Source organism: Enhydra lutris, unplaced genomic scaffold (genome assembly GCF_002288905.1).
Source record: "Enhydra lutris kenyoni isolate GAN:26980312 unplaced genomic scaffold, ASM228890v2 scaffoldscaffold22, whole genome shotgun sequence".
Taxonomy (NCBI): domain Eukaryota; kingdom Metazoa; phylum Chordata; class Mammalia; order Carnivora; family Mustelidae; genus Enhydra; species Enhydra lutris.
In genome coordinates, this window is record NW_019154106.1 from 28504520 (window position 1) to 28523285 (window position 18766).

General features: G+C 43.0%; 1 protein-coding gene across 2 annotated transcripts in view; it reads right to left on the minus strand.

The window, feature by feature from the left end:
- Positions 1 to 13745, minus strand: part of LOC111149729 (t-complex 11 like 1) — a 32293-nt gene extending 18548 nt beyond the window's left edge. Inside the window, exons 1-3 of one of the 2 annotated variants that reach the window (XM_022506972.1) lie at positions 13695 to 13745; positions 10440 to 10627; positions 870 to 1002 (exon numbers count right to left, since the gene is read on the minus strand). In XM_022506972.1, coding sequence (XP_022362680.1) covers positions 870 to 1002; positions 10440 to 10602 — 296 coding nt within the window. In that variant the 5' untranslated portion in view covers positions 10603 to 10627; positions 13695 to 13745. Of the gene's footprint in view, positions 1 to 869; positions 1003 to 10439; positions 10628 to 12998; positions 13251 to 13694 lie in introns of those variants that run through there. The other variant, XM_022506970.1, reaches the window with a different exon arrangement.
- Positions 13746 to 18766: the final 5021 nt, after the last annotated feature.

The window sequence follows — 18766 nt, forward strand, 5'->3', positions numbered from 1 at the left end:
TGTCATCTGTGTGGTACTTGCTTAATTAGGTACCGAACTCTTACCACTAACATATAACATCTCATTAAAACCAGTATCTGGGGGCACCTGGCTGGCTTGGTCAGTAGAGCATAATCTCAGGGTTTGGAGTTTGAGCCCCATGTAGTATGTAGAGATTACTTACAAATAAAATCTTCAAAAAAAACAAAGTCTTTATATTGTGAGAGCAAAACAAGTAGCTCTTCATTATTAATGTGAAAAAGTACTATCTTTGCAGAACACAGAAGAAAGGTCTATAAAGTCATAAAAGGCTCATGTGTGTGACACCATAGCTTGGCAACCCAGCAGCCATTCCTCCTCCAATGTTTATCACGACACTTGTACAGTTATAATGGGCAATGATTTTTCTTTCTTACGACAATACATTTTAGAAGGTACACTTTACACTCAAGAGTTTTAGATTCAATATGATGTGTGCCAGGTGCTATGGACATAGAAAATAACGTACAGCCCTTGTCTTTGTAGATTACAATCTGGTGAAGAACACAGTAAACAAACAATTATAGTACAATGTGATAGTTTACAAGAAATGAATGAAACAATGCAATGAAAACACAAGATAGGACAGCTAAGCCCTATGCAGTAGGGGAAAGCTGACATAAAGGTGTCCACAGATTTCCTAGACCTTTTATTTATGATCAGTGGTCCTGAGATCCATTTCCAAACACTAGTGATTCCAAGCACAGACATACTGAGGGATTTTTTTTTTAGCAACAACATACAATAGGAAAAAATACATTTGAATAGGCTGACATCAAGTGGAGAAGACCTTTCCAGAACTGGGAAATGGCAGAGTTCCACTAAACAAGGTAACTCAGTAACCGCCTTACCTGTCTTCTGGTAATTCGACTGGTTTAATCCGAAAGTCTCCATTTACTACAATTTCATGGGCTAGAGCCATGTTAGTGACTCCTTTCGCTGTCTCTAGAAGTTCTTCTACTGTCACAAATCGAGGAGGACTAGCTGTAACAAAACCCAGTGTAAGAGATTTGCTTCTCTAGATTAAAATTTCCATTAAAGTGAGGAGAAGGCAGTGGTTCTGGTACCAACTAATAATTTTGGTTATGCCTCTATTTATGAAAATACTCTGGCAATTTCAAACAATAGAACTTTACCTGTTTCATTTTTTTTTTTTAACCTAGAAACCTAAAAACAGAGACTACTTCCAACATTGAAAATAGCTGGTTTTTTACTTATGGCTGGTCAGTGGAAATGATTAAATTAAACTGAGACTTAGGTAAGATTTTTAAGTCACAGACTATCAAATTGTCCAAGAAGCAGAGGGGTGTTTTCTAATCTCTTTGTTTTTAGCCTATCCTAAATTTAAGAAAGGAGACCCCAGATCTAGGATTTCCTCATTTGTTCCCATCATCGGTTTACATTTTGTGCCACCACTAATACCGCGCCAGGAGTGAATTCCCCCAAATTAAAATTCAATCAAGTAGTTTAGCACATCAGGTGCTACTCAAAAAACAAGCTACTACCCTGTATGTGATACTAAAAATGTTTTGAAACCATAATTTGAAAAGCACTGACCTAGAAGATAATTAAGAAGGTATATTAATTTTCTGTAATGGGGATAAGACCTAGGCTTAAAATGAGATAAATAATGTCACTGGTTTGCACAGGGTTTAGCAGTTATAAAGATCTTCTTAGGTTACTCAAAAATTATTTGCCTTCCTCTTTTACTTTTTTCTTTTGCTCACCAAAAAAAAGGAACTAAATCTAAGAGCTGGTCATATCCTATCTGGTAAAAATGTTTATTTAGTCACATAAGGGGAAGTTGGGAATACTCAACAAAAAGTCTTTTCAACGTTTCCACAGAATAAAAATACTAAATAAATAAATCTTGCTTCATGAATATTAGCAAAATATAATATCCAAAAATCAAAATCCAAAATCCAAAAATCAAAGCCCAGATAAAAATTTTCAATATTATTAAGATGTCAATTTCTCCCAAATTGATCTACTCATAAAATGCAATCCCAGTAAAAACCCCAGCAAGTTTTTTTGTTGAAAAAGCCAAACTCATTCTAAAATTTACATGGAAATGCACAGGACCTACAGAAATGAAAACTATTGTGGAAAAGAATAAAGTTGGAAGATTTACACTAACTGATCTCCAGAGTTACTTTAAAGCTACAACAATCAAGACAGTGTTTTTGGTATGAAGATAGATCTACAGACCCAGTGAAGAGAAGAGAGAACCCAGAAACAGACTGATACACACACACATACATACATATACATGTAGTCAATGAGGCAAGACTAGTTTAGCTAAACAGTGCTGGAACACTTGATTCTCAGGATATACAAGAATGACCCTCAACCCTAACCACACATGATAAGTAAAAAGGAACTCAAAATGGACCACAGACCTAAATATAAGAGCTAAAACTATAAAACTCCTAGGAGAAAAGATAGGTGAAATCTTTATCTTGAATTAGGTAAAATTTCTTAGAGTAAGATACAAAAAACTCAATATATTAAGAGAAAAAAATTAATAAAAGAATAAAACTTTTATTCTGTGAAAGACTCCTACAAAGAAAATGAAAAGGAATGTCAGGTAGGACAGAATCTATGCAAAACACACATGCAATAAAGGACTTGTATGCAGAATACAGAAAGAACTCTTACAACACAAAAACAGACGACAACCAGTAAAATATAGGCAAAAGATCTGAAGAGACATTGCTCCAAAGTAGATACACAAGTGGCCAGTAGGCCACAAAGAGCCATTCAACATCATTAATCATCAGTGTGAGATAACAGAAAATATGCACGTTGGTCTCTGCCCCTGGTTCCTGGCAGAAGACTCCTAAAATCCTTCTTACTTCCTAAGTGATAAGAACACGAGGAGCATCTAGTTTTAATATTTGGTTTTCGACCCCTCACTAACAGCAGGCTCCTAAAACCCTTGTTAATTCCGAAGCAATAAGCAGAAGGAACAGGTTTTATTCTTTCGAGATGACTCTGAATGAGCTCGTGGACAGCTTCTGGATGGGGGCTGGTCACCAGAGAGACCACGCCAGGATCAGAAGGCTGGAATTTTCAGTCCTATTCTCCAGAGAGGTTAGAAGGGCTGGAAATGGAGTTAATAATTAATCAGGCCTATACGAGGAAACCTCTATAAAGTCCTAATTGCAGGGCGTTCCGAGATCTCCCAGGTTGTCCAACACATCCATACTGGAAAGGGTGATGCTCCCCAACTCCACAGACAGAAGCTCCGGCATGGAGGAAACCCCCAGACTTCACCCTAGGTAGCTCTTCATCTAGCTGCTCATCTGTATTTACCTTAATAAACCAGAGAACCGTGTCGCCCTGAGTTCTGTGAGCCACTCTAGCAAATCAACAGAATCCATGGAGGGGTCGGCAGAATCTCCAAGCTATAGCCCACTGGTCAGAAGCACAGATGACAACCTAGGCTTGTGACTGGTGGCCAAAGCAGAGGGGCTGGGGGTGGGGGGCAGTATTCCTGTGGAACTAAGCCCTTCACCTGTAAGATCTGATGGTATCTGTGGGTAAACAGTGTCAGAATTCAGTTGCAGTGTAGGACATCCAGCTGGTGTGAAAACAGGTAGAAAACTGTAGGTTTTTCCTTTTAGATTCAGGGAAATGCAATTTAAAACCACACTGAGATACCACTACACACCTACTGGAATGGCCAAAATGAAAGACGCTGATCACACCAAGTCCTGACATAGATGTGGAGCATCTGGAACTCTCTCATACATAAACAATGGGAATGAAAAATGGTACCGCCACTTTAGAAAACTGGTTCTTGGTTTCTTATGAAGTAAAGCATACCCTGACCACATGACCCAGCAAACCCATTCCTAGGTCTTCACCCAAGAAAACTGAAAACATATGGCCACGTGAAGACCTGTACTCAAACGTTAATAGCAGCATTCTTCCTAACAATCACAACCTAGAACTAATCCAAATGTCCATCAACGGCAGAATGGATAAACAGATTGTAACCATACACCAGAATACTACCCTGCGATAACAAAGGAATAAACTAATACATGCAAAGACACAAATGAATCCTAAAAGCATCATCTCAAGTTAACGAGTCAGATACAAAGACTATATACAGTACGTTTCCATTTATTTGAAATCATAAAAAGGGCAACATTATAGTGACAGAAAGCAAGTAAGTGGTTGCCAAAGGCTGGAACTCATTATATGAGGCCAGCATTACCCTGACACCAAAACCAGACACTACAGGAAAAGAAAATTACAGGTCATCATCCCTGATGAACATAGATGCAAAGATCCTCGACAAAATATGGCAAACCAAATTCAACAGTACATTAAATGGGTCAAACGCTGTGATCAAATGGTAGGAAAGATTCACTGTCCAGGGACATGGGGATTTGGGGAGGTGATGAAAATGTTCTAGAAGCTCATAATTGTGGCAGCAGTGACACAACTGTAAATACGTTTGTCAAAACTCAAATACATACTTAAAATTCAACTTCATTATATATAAATTATACCTCAATGAAGTCAATTAAAAATTCAAAGGCACTGAGCAGGAATTTGCTGTATGCATACTGATTATTAAATTTATTCAAGCTAATATTTTCTCTATCCATTTATCAGAAAATGGAACTTCCACTGTGGCATATCAACAGCAAGCATCAGAAATTATTAAATTCCAGGGGCACCTGGGTGGCTCAGTGGGTTAAGCCCCTGCCTTCGGCTCAGGTCATGATCCCAAGGTCCTGGGATTGAGCCCCACATCGGGCTCTCTGCTCAGCGGGGAGCCTGATTCCACCCCCCGCCCCCCCCCCCCGCCTATCTCTCTGCCTACTTGTGATCTCTGTCAAATAAAGAAAGATTTAAAAAAAAAAATAAAAGATTTTATTTTTCTTAAGTAACCACTACACCCAATGTGGGGCTTAAACCCACAACCCCAAGATCAAGAGCCACACCAACTTAAAGAGACTCAGGATTGTCACCAAGGCTTCCACGTTTTGTTTTAGCCCTGGTTTTGCAAAAATCTTCAAATGTCTGATCTTAAACTTATAAAAAAAAAAAAAAGAAAGAAACACACCCAGTTTTCACAGTAAATTTGCCATTTTTCAACAATTTGGGGCATTTGGGTGATGAGAAATAGACACTGGTCTCATGGTACCTAGTCATGAAACACAATGGACACAGCACGTCAGGGAGAAATTCAATTCCCTCTAACCAAGACTCTTGAATGTGACCTTGAACAAGTCATTTAAACGTTCCAGGGCCAGAGGCGCCTGGCTGGTTCAATCAGTTAAGCATCTGACTGTTGGTTTCTGCTCAGGTTGTGATCCCGGGGTCGTGGGGTCAAGCCCTGCAAGGAGGCCCACACTAGGTAGGGAGACCACTTGGGATTCTGTCTTTCCATCTCCCTCTGCTCCTAAATCTTTAAATCTTCCAGGGCCACTATTTACTAATATGCAAAAAGAAGACAACCGAAGGAATGTTCTGTGAAAGAGGAGACTTCCAAATTATAGGTTAGTGTGTTCACAGGGTTTTGGGCATACTTGGGACAAAACCATTTGTACCAAGTGCTGAGAACATCAGACACCAGTTTACAGGCACTGTCCAACTTAGAGACTACTTAAAATCAAACTTATTAATGAAGGGTACCTGATCAAAAGAGATAAGAGCTACAATTTTAAGATACGATCAGGATACGTTATAGATCTATACCCACAGGAATTGTTCACTGCATACTAATTACAGGGTTGATGTTTTGTGTTTGCAAATTCTCAAATGGCAAATGTCACCTAAACTACTATAGAGTGAGTGAGGTGAAGCAAGGGTAAAGTTTATCCACAGAACTTAGTGCGCTGTGTAGAAATCGCTTGTCACTTTGTCTTCCTCACTAGACAGCAAGCTCCATGAGCAAAGAGACCGTGTGGACCTGCTGGCTCACTGCTGGGTTCCTGATACACAGCATGCACTTAATAAATACTGACTGAACACGGATACACCATAACTCAAAGTCTAGTCACGAGCTTTAAAAAATGTAAGAGCGGAGGGACCGTGGCTGGCTCAGTTGGAAGAGCCTGCAGCTTGATCTTGGGGTTGTGAGTTCGAGCCCCACACTGGGTGTGGAGATTACTGAAATAAACAAACCAAAATGTAAGAATTTAGTACCATCCACTTATCTAAGGATGCCTGGGATACACTAATTAAATTCACAGGGGCGCCTGGCTGGCTCAGTCAGTAGAGCATGTGATTCTCATCTCCAGGTTGTAAATTCGAGCCCCATGTTGGATATATTACTTAAAAATAAAATCTTTAGGGGCATCTGGGTGGCACAGTCAGTTGAGTGTCTGACTCTTGGTTTCAGCTCAGGTCATGATCTCAGGATTGTGAGATAGAGTCCTGCCTTGGGCTCTATGCTCAGCATGGGGTCTGCCTAAGACTCTCTCCCTCTCCTCACCCCATCTGTCCCTTGCCCACATGCACTTGTGTGCCTTTTTTCTCTCTCTCCCTCTAAAGATAAATAAATCTTCAAAAAAAAAAAAATAAGAATAAAATCTTTTTAAAAAATATAAGAACTTAGTATCATCCCTTTATCTAAGGATGCCTGGGATCTACTAATTAAACTCACAAAGACCTGATTTAATAAATCAAAAAGCTACATGGAAAATATTAACTGGAATAACAATTGATGCTTTTCATCTGAATACAGCATCTTTCACTGGCCAACAGGTGATGAAACACCAGCACAGAAGGTGCTTTGTGAGCAGAGAAGCATATGGAAATAGAGAATCTCAGAGGGGACATTAAGTTACAGCTGACTGACCCTTCCTCTGAGGAGCTCTGTGTTTAAGGAACACATCATTGTTAGAATCAAATCACCATTTCAGATTAGGGCCAACCAATTCTCACAAGCCAGCCATTTTTTTCTTTTTCAATATTCTCTATCACTACTAAAGGTTCTGCACCCAAATTCCAACATGTGTGGGGGCAAGCAGCTGTCACACACCAGCCAGGGGTCCTATAATTCCATTCAATCCTGACACTATCTACCTGCAGGTAGCGTCGGATCCCACAGGTTAGGGGCTGGGTTCTACAAACTGCCCCGGTTCCAAGTCCACAGTGTCACCTGTGCTATAAATCAGAGGTTCCAATGACTCCCTCCTCTTGCTCGCTTAATTTGCTACAGCAGCTCACAGAACTGAGAAATGTGTCACTTAGCAGATCCTTGGTTTAGTATAAAAGGCTAGAACTCAGGAGCAGCCAGATGAAGAGATGGGTGGGGCAAGGGGGGAGGAGCGTCTGTGCTCAGAGCACCCCACTCTCCCAGCACCACCACGTGTTCATCAACCCAGAAGCTCCCCCAACACAGTCCTCTGGGGTTTTTAATAGAGGCTTCATTATACAGGCATGATTGATTCAATCACTGGCCATTGGCAGGGCGCTTGGGTGGCTCAGTCGGTTAAGTGGCCAACTCTTGATTTCAGCTCAGGTCCTGATCTCAGGGTCCTAGGATCAAACCCATGGTCTGGGTCCCTCTTGTCTCCTTGTTTGGTAGGGAATCTGCTGGAGGATTCTCTCTCTACTCCTCCCCCCACATGCCCAGGCTCCCACTTCCTTCCTCTCTTAAATCTTTAAAAAAAAAAAATCGCTGGCCATTGACAATTGATTTAACTTCCAGCCCCTCTCCCCAGTCTGCAGGTTGGAGGAGGAGACTGAAAGTTTCAACCCTTGGGATGCCTGGGTGGCTCAGTTGGTTAAGACGCTGCCTTGGCTGGGATCATGATCCCAGCCACCTGGGATGGAGCTCCTTGCTCGGCGGGGGACCTGCTTCTCCCTCTGCCTCTGCCTGCCACTCTGCCTGCCTGTGCTCGCTCTCAATCTCTCTGACAAACCAAAAAAAAAAACAAAAACAAAAAACAAAAAAAAAAACCTTTAAAATTAAAAAAAGAAAAAAGAAAGTTTCAACCCTCCAATTAATCATATGACTGGGTCCCCCTAGGAACCAGCCCCCATCCTTGGGTGACCTAAATGCTTTCCAGAAGTCACTTCATTAACATAACAAAAGATACCTTTCCTGTGCTCATCACTTAGGAAATTCCAAAGGAGCTCTTTGCCAGGAACTGGCCAAAACACAGAGTTTTCTTATTTTATAATTCACAATATCACAGTTACCAACAGCAATTCTGCCCTTAAAATACTACTCTATTAAAATTTGCAAGGCTAAAGATTATCTTTTTGCTATTTACATTTTAATTTGTAGAATGCCAGAAGTGATTTTACAGTTATTATAAACTCAAATGTCTGCAGTTTCTTTCATATTTTATAAATTCTTATATATGCTCTAGGTGATGAGTGAGGCTTCCTGATGTGGTCCCCAGACTATAGGGTCTGAGCTTTACACAGAGGCCCACGGCCCTGTGCCTACCTATTATTATAAGAAGAACAAGGAAGCCAGAACAATATTTTAGGGCACTGATTTTATATATCATTTTGGTATAGACTTCTAAACAAATTTAATGAAATCTTCCATGACTTTCTTCCTAAAAAAATGCATATGCACACAAATGTTGATATACTTTTCTGGCTGTTCCTACGACCCCTAAAAATCTTGGGTCCCAAGATAAGTACTCTTGTCTTAAGGACATAACTACATACAGTCTCAGATAATATAGTCTAATGTTGGCTAGACATTAATTTGGAGTCATGCCATTAGACTGACAGGATGCCAAAGCAAGGCCATCAATCAAAGAATGACTAAAGATTCATACCAATGATCCTCCTTTATCAGAAACTGTAGGTGATAAAACCATCATATCAGCCATATACATCCCAATTACAGCAATCAGTCCTGGTATCTTTAATCACAACAGATGACATGCCAGTAGTATTAACAATTAATATTTGTTGAGCATTTACTAGGTGCCAAGCTTATTCTAAACACTTTACATGAATTCATTTAATCTTTACAACTATCCTAAGAGATAAGTGTAATTTCCTCATTTTAAAAATTAGAAAACAGGGGCGCCTGGGTGGCTCAGTGGGTTAAGTCTCTGCCTTCTGCTCAGGTCATGATCCCAGGGTCCTGGGATGGAGCCCCACATCGAGCTCTCTGCTCAGCAGGGAGCCTGCTTCCTCCTCTCTCTCTGCCTACTTGTGATCTCTGTCTGTCAAATAAATAAATAAAATCTTTAAAAAAAAAAAAAAAAAGAAAGAAAGAAAGAAAGAAAAGAGTATTGTGTGGACTAATAAATTACCTGGGAAGGACTTTGATCATTTTAAAAGAAACACACCTAAAACCACAAAAATGTTCATATTTCTTTCAAATATGAAGAACTACTGATCACCTCCACTTTAAAGAGATAACATCAGCACTGACATTCTTAGACTATGACACTCCCTCTTAAAACTTTCATTTTTGGACTCACTTCAAAAAGCTTAAGTATTCTTAATAAAAGACATGAGTTGGGGCGATTGCTGGGAATACTTGTGGAAATTACCACCTTTTCATCCGTGAGGCCGGCTCCCTGCCAGGGATCTGAAATGACTTCACCGACCATTCAGCAAACTGAATCCCCTCAGCCTCGTGGGAACGAAGCCCCCAGGCAATGAAGTTAGGGTGTGGTGACCTCACTCACATTCAAAACCTATTTCTTTTTTAACCTGCACAAGCAGAGTCCTGGCTGGAACCTGCCTCAGACTTTTCAGACGTTTTTTTAAATTAAAGCTACAATTTGCACTCCACCCTCTTTCTCAGAGCACTTCAGAGAAAGTGGAATGCCACGGAGACCACAGGAAGACAGGAATATTCCGGACAGGATCCTAAAATTTTAATTTCTCTAGCAATTGAAAATCCACAAGTGGGGGCGCCTGGGTGGCTCCGTAAAGCATCTGCCTTCCAGCTCAGGTCATGATCTATATGGGTCCTGGGATGGGCCTGCAGGGCTCTCTGCTCAGTCTGCTCCTCTCTCTCTCTCTCTTGCTCTTTGCCTCCCCACCGGGCATTTTCTCTAATAAATAAATAAAATTTTTTAAAAAACCAGAAAAAAAGAGGGGTGCCTGGGTGGTTCAGTGGGTTGGGTCGTGGTCTCCGGGTCCTGGGATCGAGTCCCTCATCCGGCTCTCTGCTCAGCAGGGAACCTGCTTCCTCCTCTCTCTCTCTGCCTGCCTCTCTGCCTACTTACTTGTGATCTCTCTGTCAAATAAATAAATAAAATCTTAAAAAAAAAAAAAAAAAAGAAAACCCACAAGTGACTAGGCTGCCGGTTGAGAAACTTGCTATTCTTAAATATTATAACTTACTAGTTATCCGCAATGTTATATTATTAGAACCCAGGTCAGGGTCACAAGTAAAAGGAAGCCTAATCAAAGTATCATCTCAAAACATGATAATAGGGTTTCTACCCAAAGGCAAATTTGCTTACAGTGAGGTCTTTGCACTCTTTGGGTGCTGGGAGAGCCCGACTTTACTGTTTTCTGTAGAGCGGCATCAGAACCTTTCACAGCATCTTCAAGGTCTTGCTCAGAATCATTCGATTTTGATTTTCCTGCTTCATTTATATTGGGCTTGTCAGGGTTTTCGGACATTCTCAATTAAGTTTAATTCACTTTCCTAGGAAAGAAAAAAAAAAAGTGAACAAAATGTTCTGGCTCTGTCACTAGCTAGTAGTGTGACTCTGGGCAAATCATTTATCCTCCTTGGGTTTCAATTTTCTCACCTGTGAAAATGAATGGGCTTGTGAAGCTCTTACCCAGCTATCATATTCTACCTGTGATTAAATAGACAGCTCTAAAATTACGCTTGTGATTTACCAAATTTATGGACCTGTACCTCAGATACAGAGCGACAAGTTTGAATATTTTTGTCCCACACTCCTAAGTACCATGTCAAAAGAAAACAGGACAGACCTTACATTGTTGGAAGATAATACTACCAAGTGCCCACTTCTATTTTAATCAAAGAGTGATTCAATTCGTCACTACTTTCATTCCTGAGAGCTGATATGAAAAGTCTTTGGAAACCATGCTTTTAACCTTTGCTTCCATACACTGGGCTGATAAGCCGCTTCCCTGATTCTGTTGTGTGGACGACTAGAGATGACACATAGAAGGTAGAATCTTACAAGGCATGTAAGAATATGCGGGGCAAATATTTTTATTAACTTCTTGTCAGTGAGCAGGAAAAGATCGTAAGGAGGAAGTTGCAAACAACCACAATGTATGGGGTTGGGTGGGGTTTTAATTTTTTAAGTTGCTGGTTAGAACAGCAATAATATTTAGCACATTGGTTTTGGCCAGTTTAAAAAAAAAAAAAAAAAGAAAAAAAAAGGCCTGAAATTGTAACCTCTTTTTACTGTAGAAGTTCTGTCAAGTTTTTCCTTCCAGAGGTTTTTCCCTGGAGTTCTCTCTTCCTAAGGTGTTTCTAATTAAGGGAGAAGACAGAGACAATGTTTCTGCATTCACAAAACTGCAAATAATTAGAATTTGTACCATCAGCACTTGGAGATCACAAAACATTTTCATAAACACTAATTAGTCTTTATTATACACCTGGATGGTAATCCAAGGATCAAAAGAAATGTTGACTGCTTCCAAAAGGTCTGGCAGACTCTCTTCTGCACATTAAACAGAGAAGAATCACTTGATATAATTATCTGAAATTTCAGATCCCTCCATTAAATAAAATGAAGTTACTGGAATTGACATTTTCAGGCCTGCATTTTTTCCCCCAGGCCTGTATTATTAATATGAAGGTTGCTTTAATGCAGTTCCTCTTACCTTCTAACATCCCACTCCAGACACCCATCTCCTCTGTCCTAAATCCTATTAGGCTCTGGATATGCTCCAAACCAAAAGATAACATTGCCAGCATATTCTATGAGAAAGGACAAACACACACACTGCTAATTTTATCCTCTTCACATGCTGAGAATGAGCTCAGAAAGGATGAAGTAACTCCTAACTGCGCAGTGAGGAGGAAGGCATGCTTTTCTCCAACGCTGGGTTTAGTAAACTAACCCCATCCTTTTAAGATTCAGCTCAAGTCCTACTCCTCCCAGAACACTTCCCAGCAATGTCTGCACCTTTCCCTGAACTCTTGTTGGGCTAGTTACTGAATATCTGGCATGCATCCTTGCCTTAAATCCAATTCAAAATATACTTATTTAGGGGCCCCTGGGTGGCTCAGTAGTTAAGCATCTGCCTTCGGCTCAGATCATGATGCCAGGGTCCTGTGATCAAGCCCCAAGTCCAGTTGACTCTGGCTCTGTGCTGGGCAGGAAGTCTGGTGCTCCCTCTCCCACTCCCCCTGCTTGTGTTCCCTCTCTTGCTGTGTCTCTGTCAAATAAATAAATAAAATCCTTTTAAAAATTCTGTATCTTAATCTATATCTATCTATCTATCTATCTATACTTATTTAAATAGGCCTGGAGAGGGAAACATGCTCACTAGGAAACAGGCTGAAGATTAAGTCTTGGTGGCATGAAGAAATCACTAAGGGAACACAGCAGACGGAGACAAGAATTCTGCCTGGTGGAAGGCTGGGATAACCTTCCCGAAAAAGGTGACATTTGAGCTGTTCCTTTGAAAAGAGAGGATTTCACCCAATTAAAAAATGACTAGAGTGAGAGAGGAGGTGGAGAGGGAGAGCATTTCACTCAGAGGGCAAATGTGAAGGCACACGAAAATGAGCAGGAGAACTAGTGGCAGGTGATGAAGAGGGAAAGATGGGTTGGGGCGAGCCTGTAAAACTGCTAGTTTTATTGAAAACACACACACACACACACACACACACACACACACACACACAACTCTTCACGTAGATTTTTAACTTCTTCGTGCCCAGCACCAACCACATTTCCCAATCCGCTCCATCCGTGTAAGCCTATCTTCCAAACAGAAGCCCGTTAAGTATTTGTTGACAGCTGTGTCATCTCTGTGATGTCAGCGTGTGTGGGAAGGATGGGCGTTGGTCTCAGACGTACCTGGGTTCCAATTTTGGCTCTTTACTAGCTGGGGAACTTCAGTTTCCTCCTCTGTAAAATGCAGCTACCTACTTCTTCGATTTGGGGGACGATGAGACGACAGAATGTGCAGAACAGCAGCCGGCACACCACAGGCTTCCCACAAATGGTAGCTGTAATTACTGGGCTACAGGAAGCACCGACTGCTTACAGCGTGCTCATTCATTCAACAATCAACAACTCCGGCTCCGCCCGAAAAGGGAACCGGGGTAGGAGGCTCCTCGCACTGGCCCGAAAGGCCTTCCATCCGAGCTACATGCTCGGCCCGGGAGCCACAAGACACTCCCCAGCAGAAAGGGTCTCTCCGCAAAGGAAAGGCGCTCCGTCCACCGACGCCGGGACCCGCTCCCTCTGGCCCCCAGTGCCACTCACTCTCGGCGCCCGGATTCCGTTGTAAACAACTGTTCCGGCCGGCGAGGGAGTGGCGGGCCGGCTGCAAGCGATGGAAGAGGGGCGCGCTAGTAGCATGGCCTCGAGGGGCGGGACAAAGGCCGCTCTACGCCGCACCCCGCCGCCGCCCCTGCTTCTCCCTTGGCTCCACCCGACAGCACGGGACCCGACCGGCGCGGACGAGGCGAAGAAATGCCTGGGAATGCCACCTGGCGCCTCCCGCGCGGGCCCCGCAGGGCTGCCAGCCTCTGCGTCCCCTTCCCTCACCTGCCGCGGAGTTCTCCCTCCTGCCGCTCGCGCTGGGAATGAGACGGCCGCCGGCGCCGCGGCAGAGGCGCGGAGCGATGCGCGGCGAGCACGGGACGCTTCAGCCTCTGCCCTTCCGAGGCTGCATCCCTCGCCGCGCTGCGGGCGGTCCTCCGAGCCAGGCTCGGGTGGGTAGCGGCCAGTGTGGCCGCTCCTCAAGCGTCGGGAAGGAGGAGGCAGCTCTTTAGCCGGGAGGCGCCCGCCCCTCGTAGGGCGGCGCCATGTTTTCGTACGGAAAAGCGGGAGGCGCGGTCCGGTGCAGGCTCGGGGGGCTCGGTGGGCGGGGGCTCGAGCCGGGAGGCGCCATGTTTCCGTACAGAGATGCGAGAGGTAGGCTACGAGTCGGCCGACAGGGCTCAAGCGGGCGGTGGCTCAGAGACAGGTCGTGCCCGCCCCACGCAGGGCGGCGCCATGTTTTCGTACGGAAAGGTGGGCGCCGCCACTGAGAGTGTGAGGCGGGAGAGGAACACGTGGTAGAGCCTGCGCGGAGTCTGTCCAGTGAAAGAAAAAGGCCGCTTATTCGCAACCTCTTTCAAAGCCTTCCCTGCCCGGGTTTTCAAACATCAATATTATCCTCATATTTTGTAGCTGCACGTAGTTTATTATTCTGCCTCATTTGGGCTGTTTAAAAAAAAAATGCCATGCCAACCACTTGGATAGCCCAGCCTCACTTTAACGGCACAGATTGATTTTGGTTTGGGGGTCCTCTCATTTATCTAAGTGGTTGCTACACGTTGTCGATAGAGCCAGACTTCAGCCCGAAGAGACGCGAGGCAAGGGGACGGACGGTTCCCATGTGGATTCAGCTCAGTGTAGGTAACATAAACAACAGTGAGCACTTGGTGCATTTTATGAACTGTTTTCTAGGGAAAAAAAATATCGTGCTAAGACAAGCCCGTTTGGAGCCTCATCTCACTCATCACAGGTAACGGGGGCCGTGATTATTTGGGCACTGGACTGGAGGCTGCTCAAAAAAAAAAAAAAAAAAAAAAAAATCCACATGCTATTCTTACCTTTTAGCGGCAAGATAGCAAACTACGTGAACAGAGATCGTTTTTGTACCTAAAATTAAAAAATAAAAGCTATGTGATTCTTAACTGTTCATTTGTAAAGATGCTATAAGACTGAGCATAAGTCATGCATGCCTTAATTAAACAAAATGAAGGTAATAATCGAGTCTCCTACCTGTAGCCTATAAAACTTGTTAAATTTAAATAACTAGAAAAGCAAGATGATGTGAAATTAGTGCTTTCAAACACTACTAAATAGATAACATGTGGGCAGTTATTCCTAAAGTATTGAAGGCTGAGGACAGCACACCTTCAAGTCATTCACGAACTAGAACATTAGGTATTTTTTCTTAAATACACATGCACGTTAAAGTCCTCAGATGAGGATTCACTTTAGGAGAGAAAAAACCAAACCCCTGAAGATACTCAACTAACTGGAATAAAGATTCATCAAGAAAACATTAAGCTCTCATTGCAGAGTCCAGACTAATATACCATAGGGTCTCTGGACTAGTGTTCTCCACTCTGACTACTCCCTAAAACAGTCTGGGGTGTGGGCCTTCTCAAAGAATCATCTAAAACTCTGCAGGTGATGCCAGGGGAAAACTGTTAAGCTTTCTAGCTGATTCGAATGTGCAGCCCGGCAAGAACCACCTCCCAAGGGGCGCCTGGGTGGCTCAGTGGATTAAGCCACTGCCTTCGGCTCAGGTCATGATCTCAGGGTACTGGGATCGAGTCCCGCATCGGGCTCTCTGCTCGGCAGGGAGCCTGCTTCCTCCTCTCTCTCTCTCTGCCTGCCTCTCTGCCTACTTGTGATCTCTTTGTCAAATAAATAAAATCTTAAAAAAAAAAAAAAACCACCTCCCAAGAGATCCACCCCTCCCCACCCCCAACCACATCCACACCCCTAGAGAGAGTCCACTACCTTCCTTGAAGGATTATTATAAACAATTTTCACTTGTGCAGGGGATGTTGTTACAATATCAAAACCATTGATTTGACTTGTGATGGTTGTTATCTTTTGATATATTTGGAATTGTTTCCTTTGAATATGAAAAACATTGACACCTTGTTTGATTTTTTTGGCTGCAAGCACTAGAAACTCAAACTACTTCAAAATTAAGGAAGCTCACGGCAAGCCTACTTAGGGTTTGGAAGGAGAACGCCAGCAGCTGTTCAAGAGAGCCAGACTGTTCGATCATCTCCCCAAGACACACAGGATGGTTCCCATCACACCGCTGCTCCTTGCTGCCATCTCCTGCACTCCTCTGAATCACAGACTGGTTTCTCTGTTTTCTTAGTTGTTTCTCCCTCCTACTTTGGATTTTTCTATATAGAATTTCCTTGGCCAAGCTGATTTTTGTGCAAAATCAGTCATTTGCCTATAGGCAAGCTGTCCTTGGATCAGTGCTTAGCCCCAGTCTACCCAGCTAAGGTGATGGCAAGGCTCAGTCACTTAGCCATCAGGTGTCTAAGTGGGGCTGGGTCCCCAGTGGGAGATCATAGAAGAGTGGATGAGGGCACACAGCAAGCAGCTGGCAGTTCTAGTGATACAGGAGGGGTGCCCCCAGCATTCAGGGTAGCACAAGACCCCCACCCTTTAAAACTTTGACCATGCTTGCAGTAAACAGGACAAATTTTTCTTAAAACTTTATTCTACCCTTGCTTAGGAAGTTTGAGGTAAACTGTGATCTTGCTAGAATTTTCCATGAAATGATTGTTAGGATGCCACTGCTTCTAGGAACATGAATATAATCACTAGACAGTTAGTTCTGCTTCCCCTGAAGGAGAAGTGTTAGTTTTGTTTGCCAAATAGTCATTCAATTATGTGCCGAGTAAAGGTTGCAAGTCAAGAGTGTACACACAGTTGCTCTATATTAATGTATTGTCTCTAGATTATTCTCAACCCTGACTACCTCTTGGAATCTCCAGTGGGGTGGGGTGGGGTGGGGTGGGCAGGAGTTCTTTTTTTTTTTTTTTTTTTTTTAATTTATTTGACAGAGATCACAAGCAGGCAGAGAGGCAGGCAAAGAGTGAGAGGGGAAGCAGGCTCCCCGCCGAGCAGAGAGCCCAATGTGGGGCTTGATCCCGGGACTCTGGGATCATGACCTGAGCCGAAGGCAGAGGCTTTAACCCACTGAGCCACCCAGGCGCCCCAGATGTTCTAAAAGGATCATCTGAGACTGCAGGGGTGAAGCCAGGGAAGAACTGTTAAGCTTTCCCGGTGATTCGAGTGTGCAGCTGGGCAAGAACCACCTCCCCACTCTGAGTATGGTCTCCCCACACTTTCCGTAGTTTCTGCAAACTTCCTCACACTTAAATCACAAACCAGCTTATCTTCTCTTTTTCACATAGGAAAGACAGCTGCCTTCCCTTGCCTATAAAAACAAAATGGAAAACAAGAAAACCTGACAGTTATTCCCTGCTTTATTAGGAGGACTGGGACCACAGACACACTGGAGAGTCCTCAACTTTCTCCCATTGGAAGACTAACCGTATCAGATGTTAAAAAATAAAAGACTGACATGCTAGCATTTTGGCGCATCTAAGTTTTCCCTACTTCTCTTTTAGGGTTTTAAGTAAGCTCTACACCCAACGTGGAGCTCGAATTCAGAGACTGATACCAAGAGTCACACACTCTAAGGTCTGAGCCAGCCAGGTGCCCCTCCCTACATCTCCTTAAAAGTCTAAGTAGAGGGGCACCTGGGTGGGTCAGTGGGTTAAGCCTCTGCCTTTGGCTCAGGTCATGATCTCAGGGTCCTGGGATTGAGCCCCGCATCAGGCTCTCTGCTTAGCAGGAAGCCTGCTTCCCCCCCCCACCCCCGTCTCCTGCCTACTTGTGATCTCTCTGTCAAATAAATAAATACTTAAAAAAAAAAAAAAGTCTAAGTAGAGGGTGCTTGGGTGGCTCAGTGGGTTAAAGCCTCTGCCTTTAAAGCCTGAGCCTCTGCTCAGCTCATGGTCTTGGGGTCCTGGGATCGAGCCCTCTGCTCAGCAGGGAGCCTGCTTCCCCCTTTTTCTCTGCCTGCCGCTCTGCCTACTTGTGATCTGTCTCAAATAAATAAACTATAAAAAAAAAAGTTGGAAGATTTTCACCAGTTCACAGTAAGTACAGGATATGAGAAGCACATGATAAAAGATAGCATAGGCTTACAATTAGCAAAATCCAGACTGTGGAGAAACTCAAGAACTGACCAGTTTTATTTAATGAGAAAGGCAGAGAGAGAAGAGGAAGAGGAGGAGAAAGGAGGAGTTAAAAGAAGAACATACAAATTAAAAGAGACTTAAGGGCGCGCCTGGGTGGCTCAGTGGGTTAAAGCCTCTGCCTTTGGCTCAGGTCATGATCCCAGGGTCCTGGGATGGAGCCCCGCATCAGGCTTTCTGCTCCGTGGACAGCCTGCTTCTTCCTCTCTCTCTGCCTGCCTCTCTACTTGTGATCTCTGTCAAATAAATAAATAAATAATGTTTAAAAAAAATAAAAGACTTAAGAAGCACATTAAGCAATTGCAACTTATGGACCTTAATTGGATCCCTATTGGAATAAACTGTCAAAATCCTTTGAGATCAGAAAATGTGACTATTGACTGCATATTTGATGGTACTAAGGAACTGTGGGTTTGTATGTACATAATGAGGATACTGGGGTTATTTTTTAAATGTCCTTATCTTTTAGCCATGCACTCTGAAATTTAATAGATGAAGTGATAGGATGTCTGAAGTCTGCTAGGGTGGGAGCAAGGAATGCATGGGGATATAGATTAAATGAGACTGGCCATGAGTTGCCACTTGTTGAAACTGGAAAATGAGTACAAGTTATTTTATTATTCTATTCTCCCCCACTTTTATATATGTTTGAATTTTCCCACAATAAACTTTAAAAGATGTTGAAGTTTTTGAAATCATTAGGATAGTTCAATTTCTGACTTGTCTAGTCTTTATGGTAATTAGCAAATTCACTTTATCATAGCCTGAGTTTCTATCTTGCACCTTTAAGGAGTACCTCTCAAGGTAAAAACCACACTC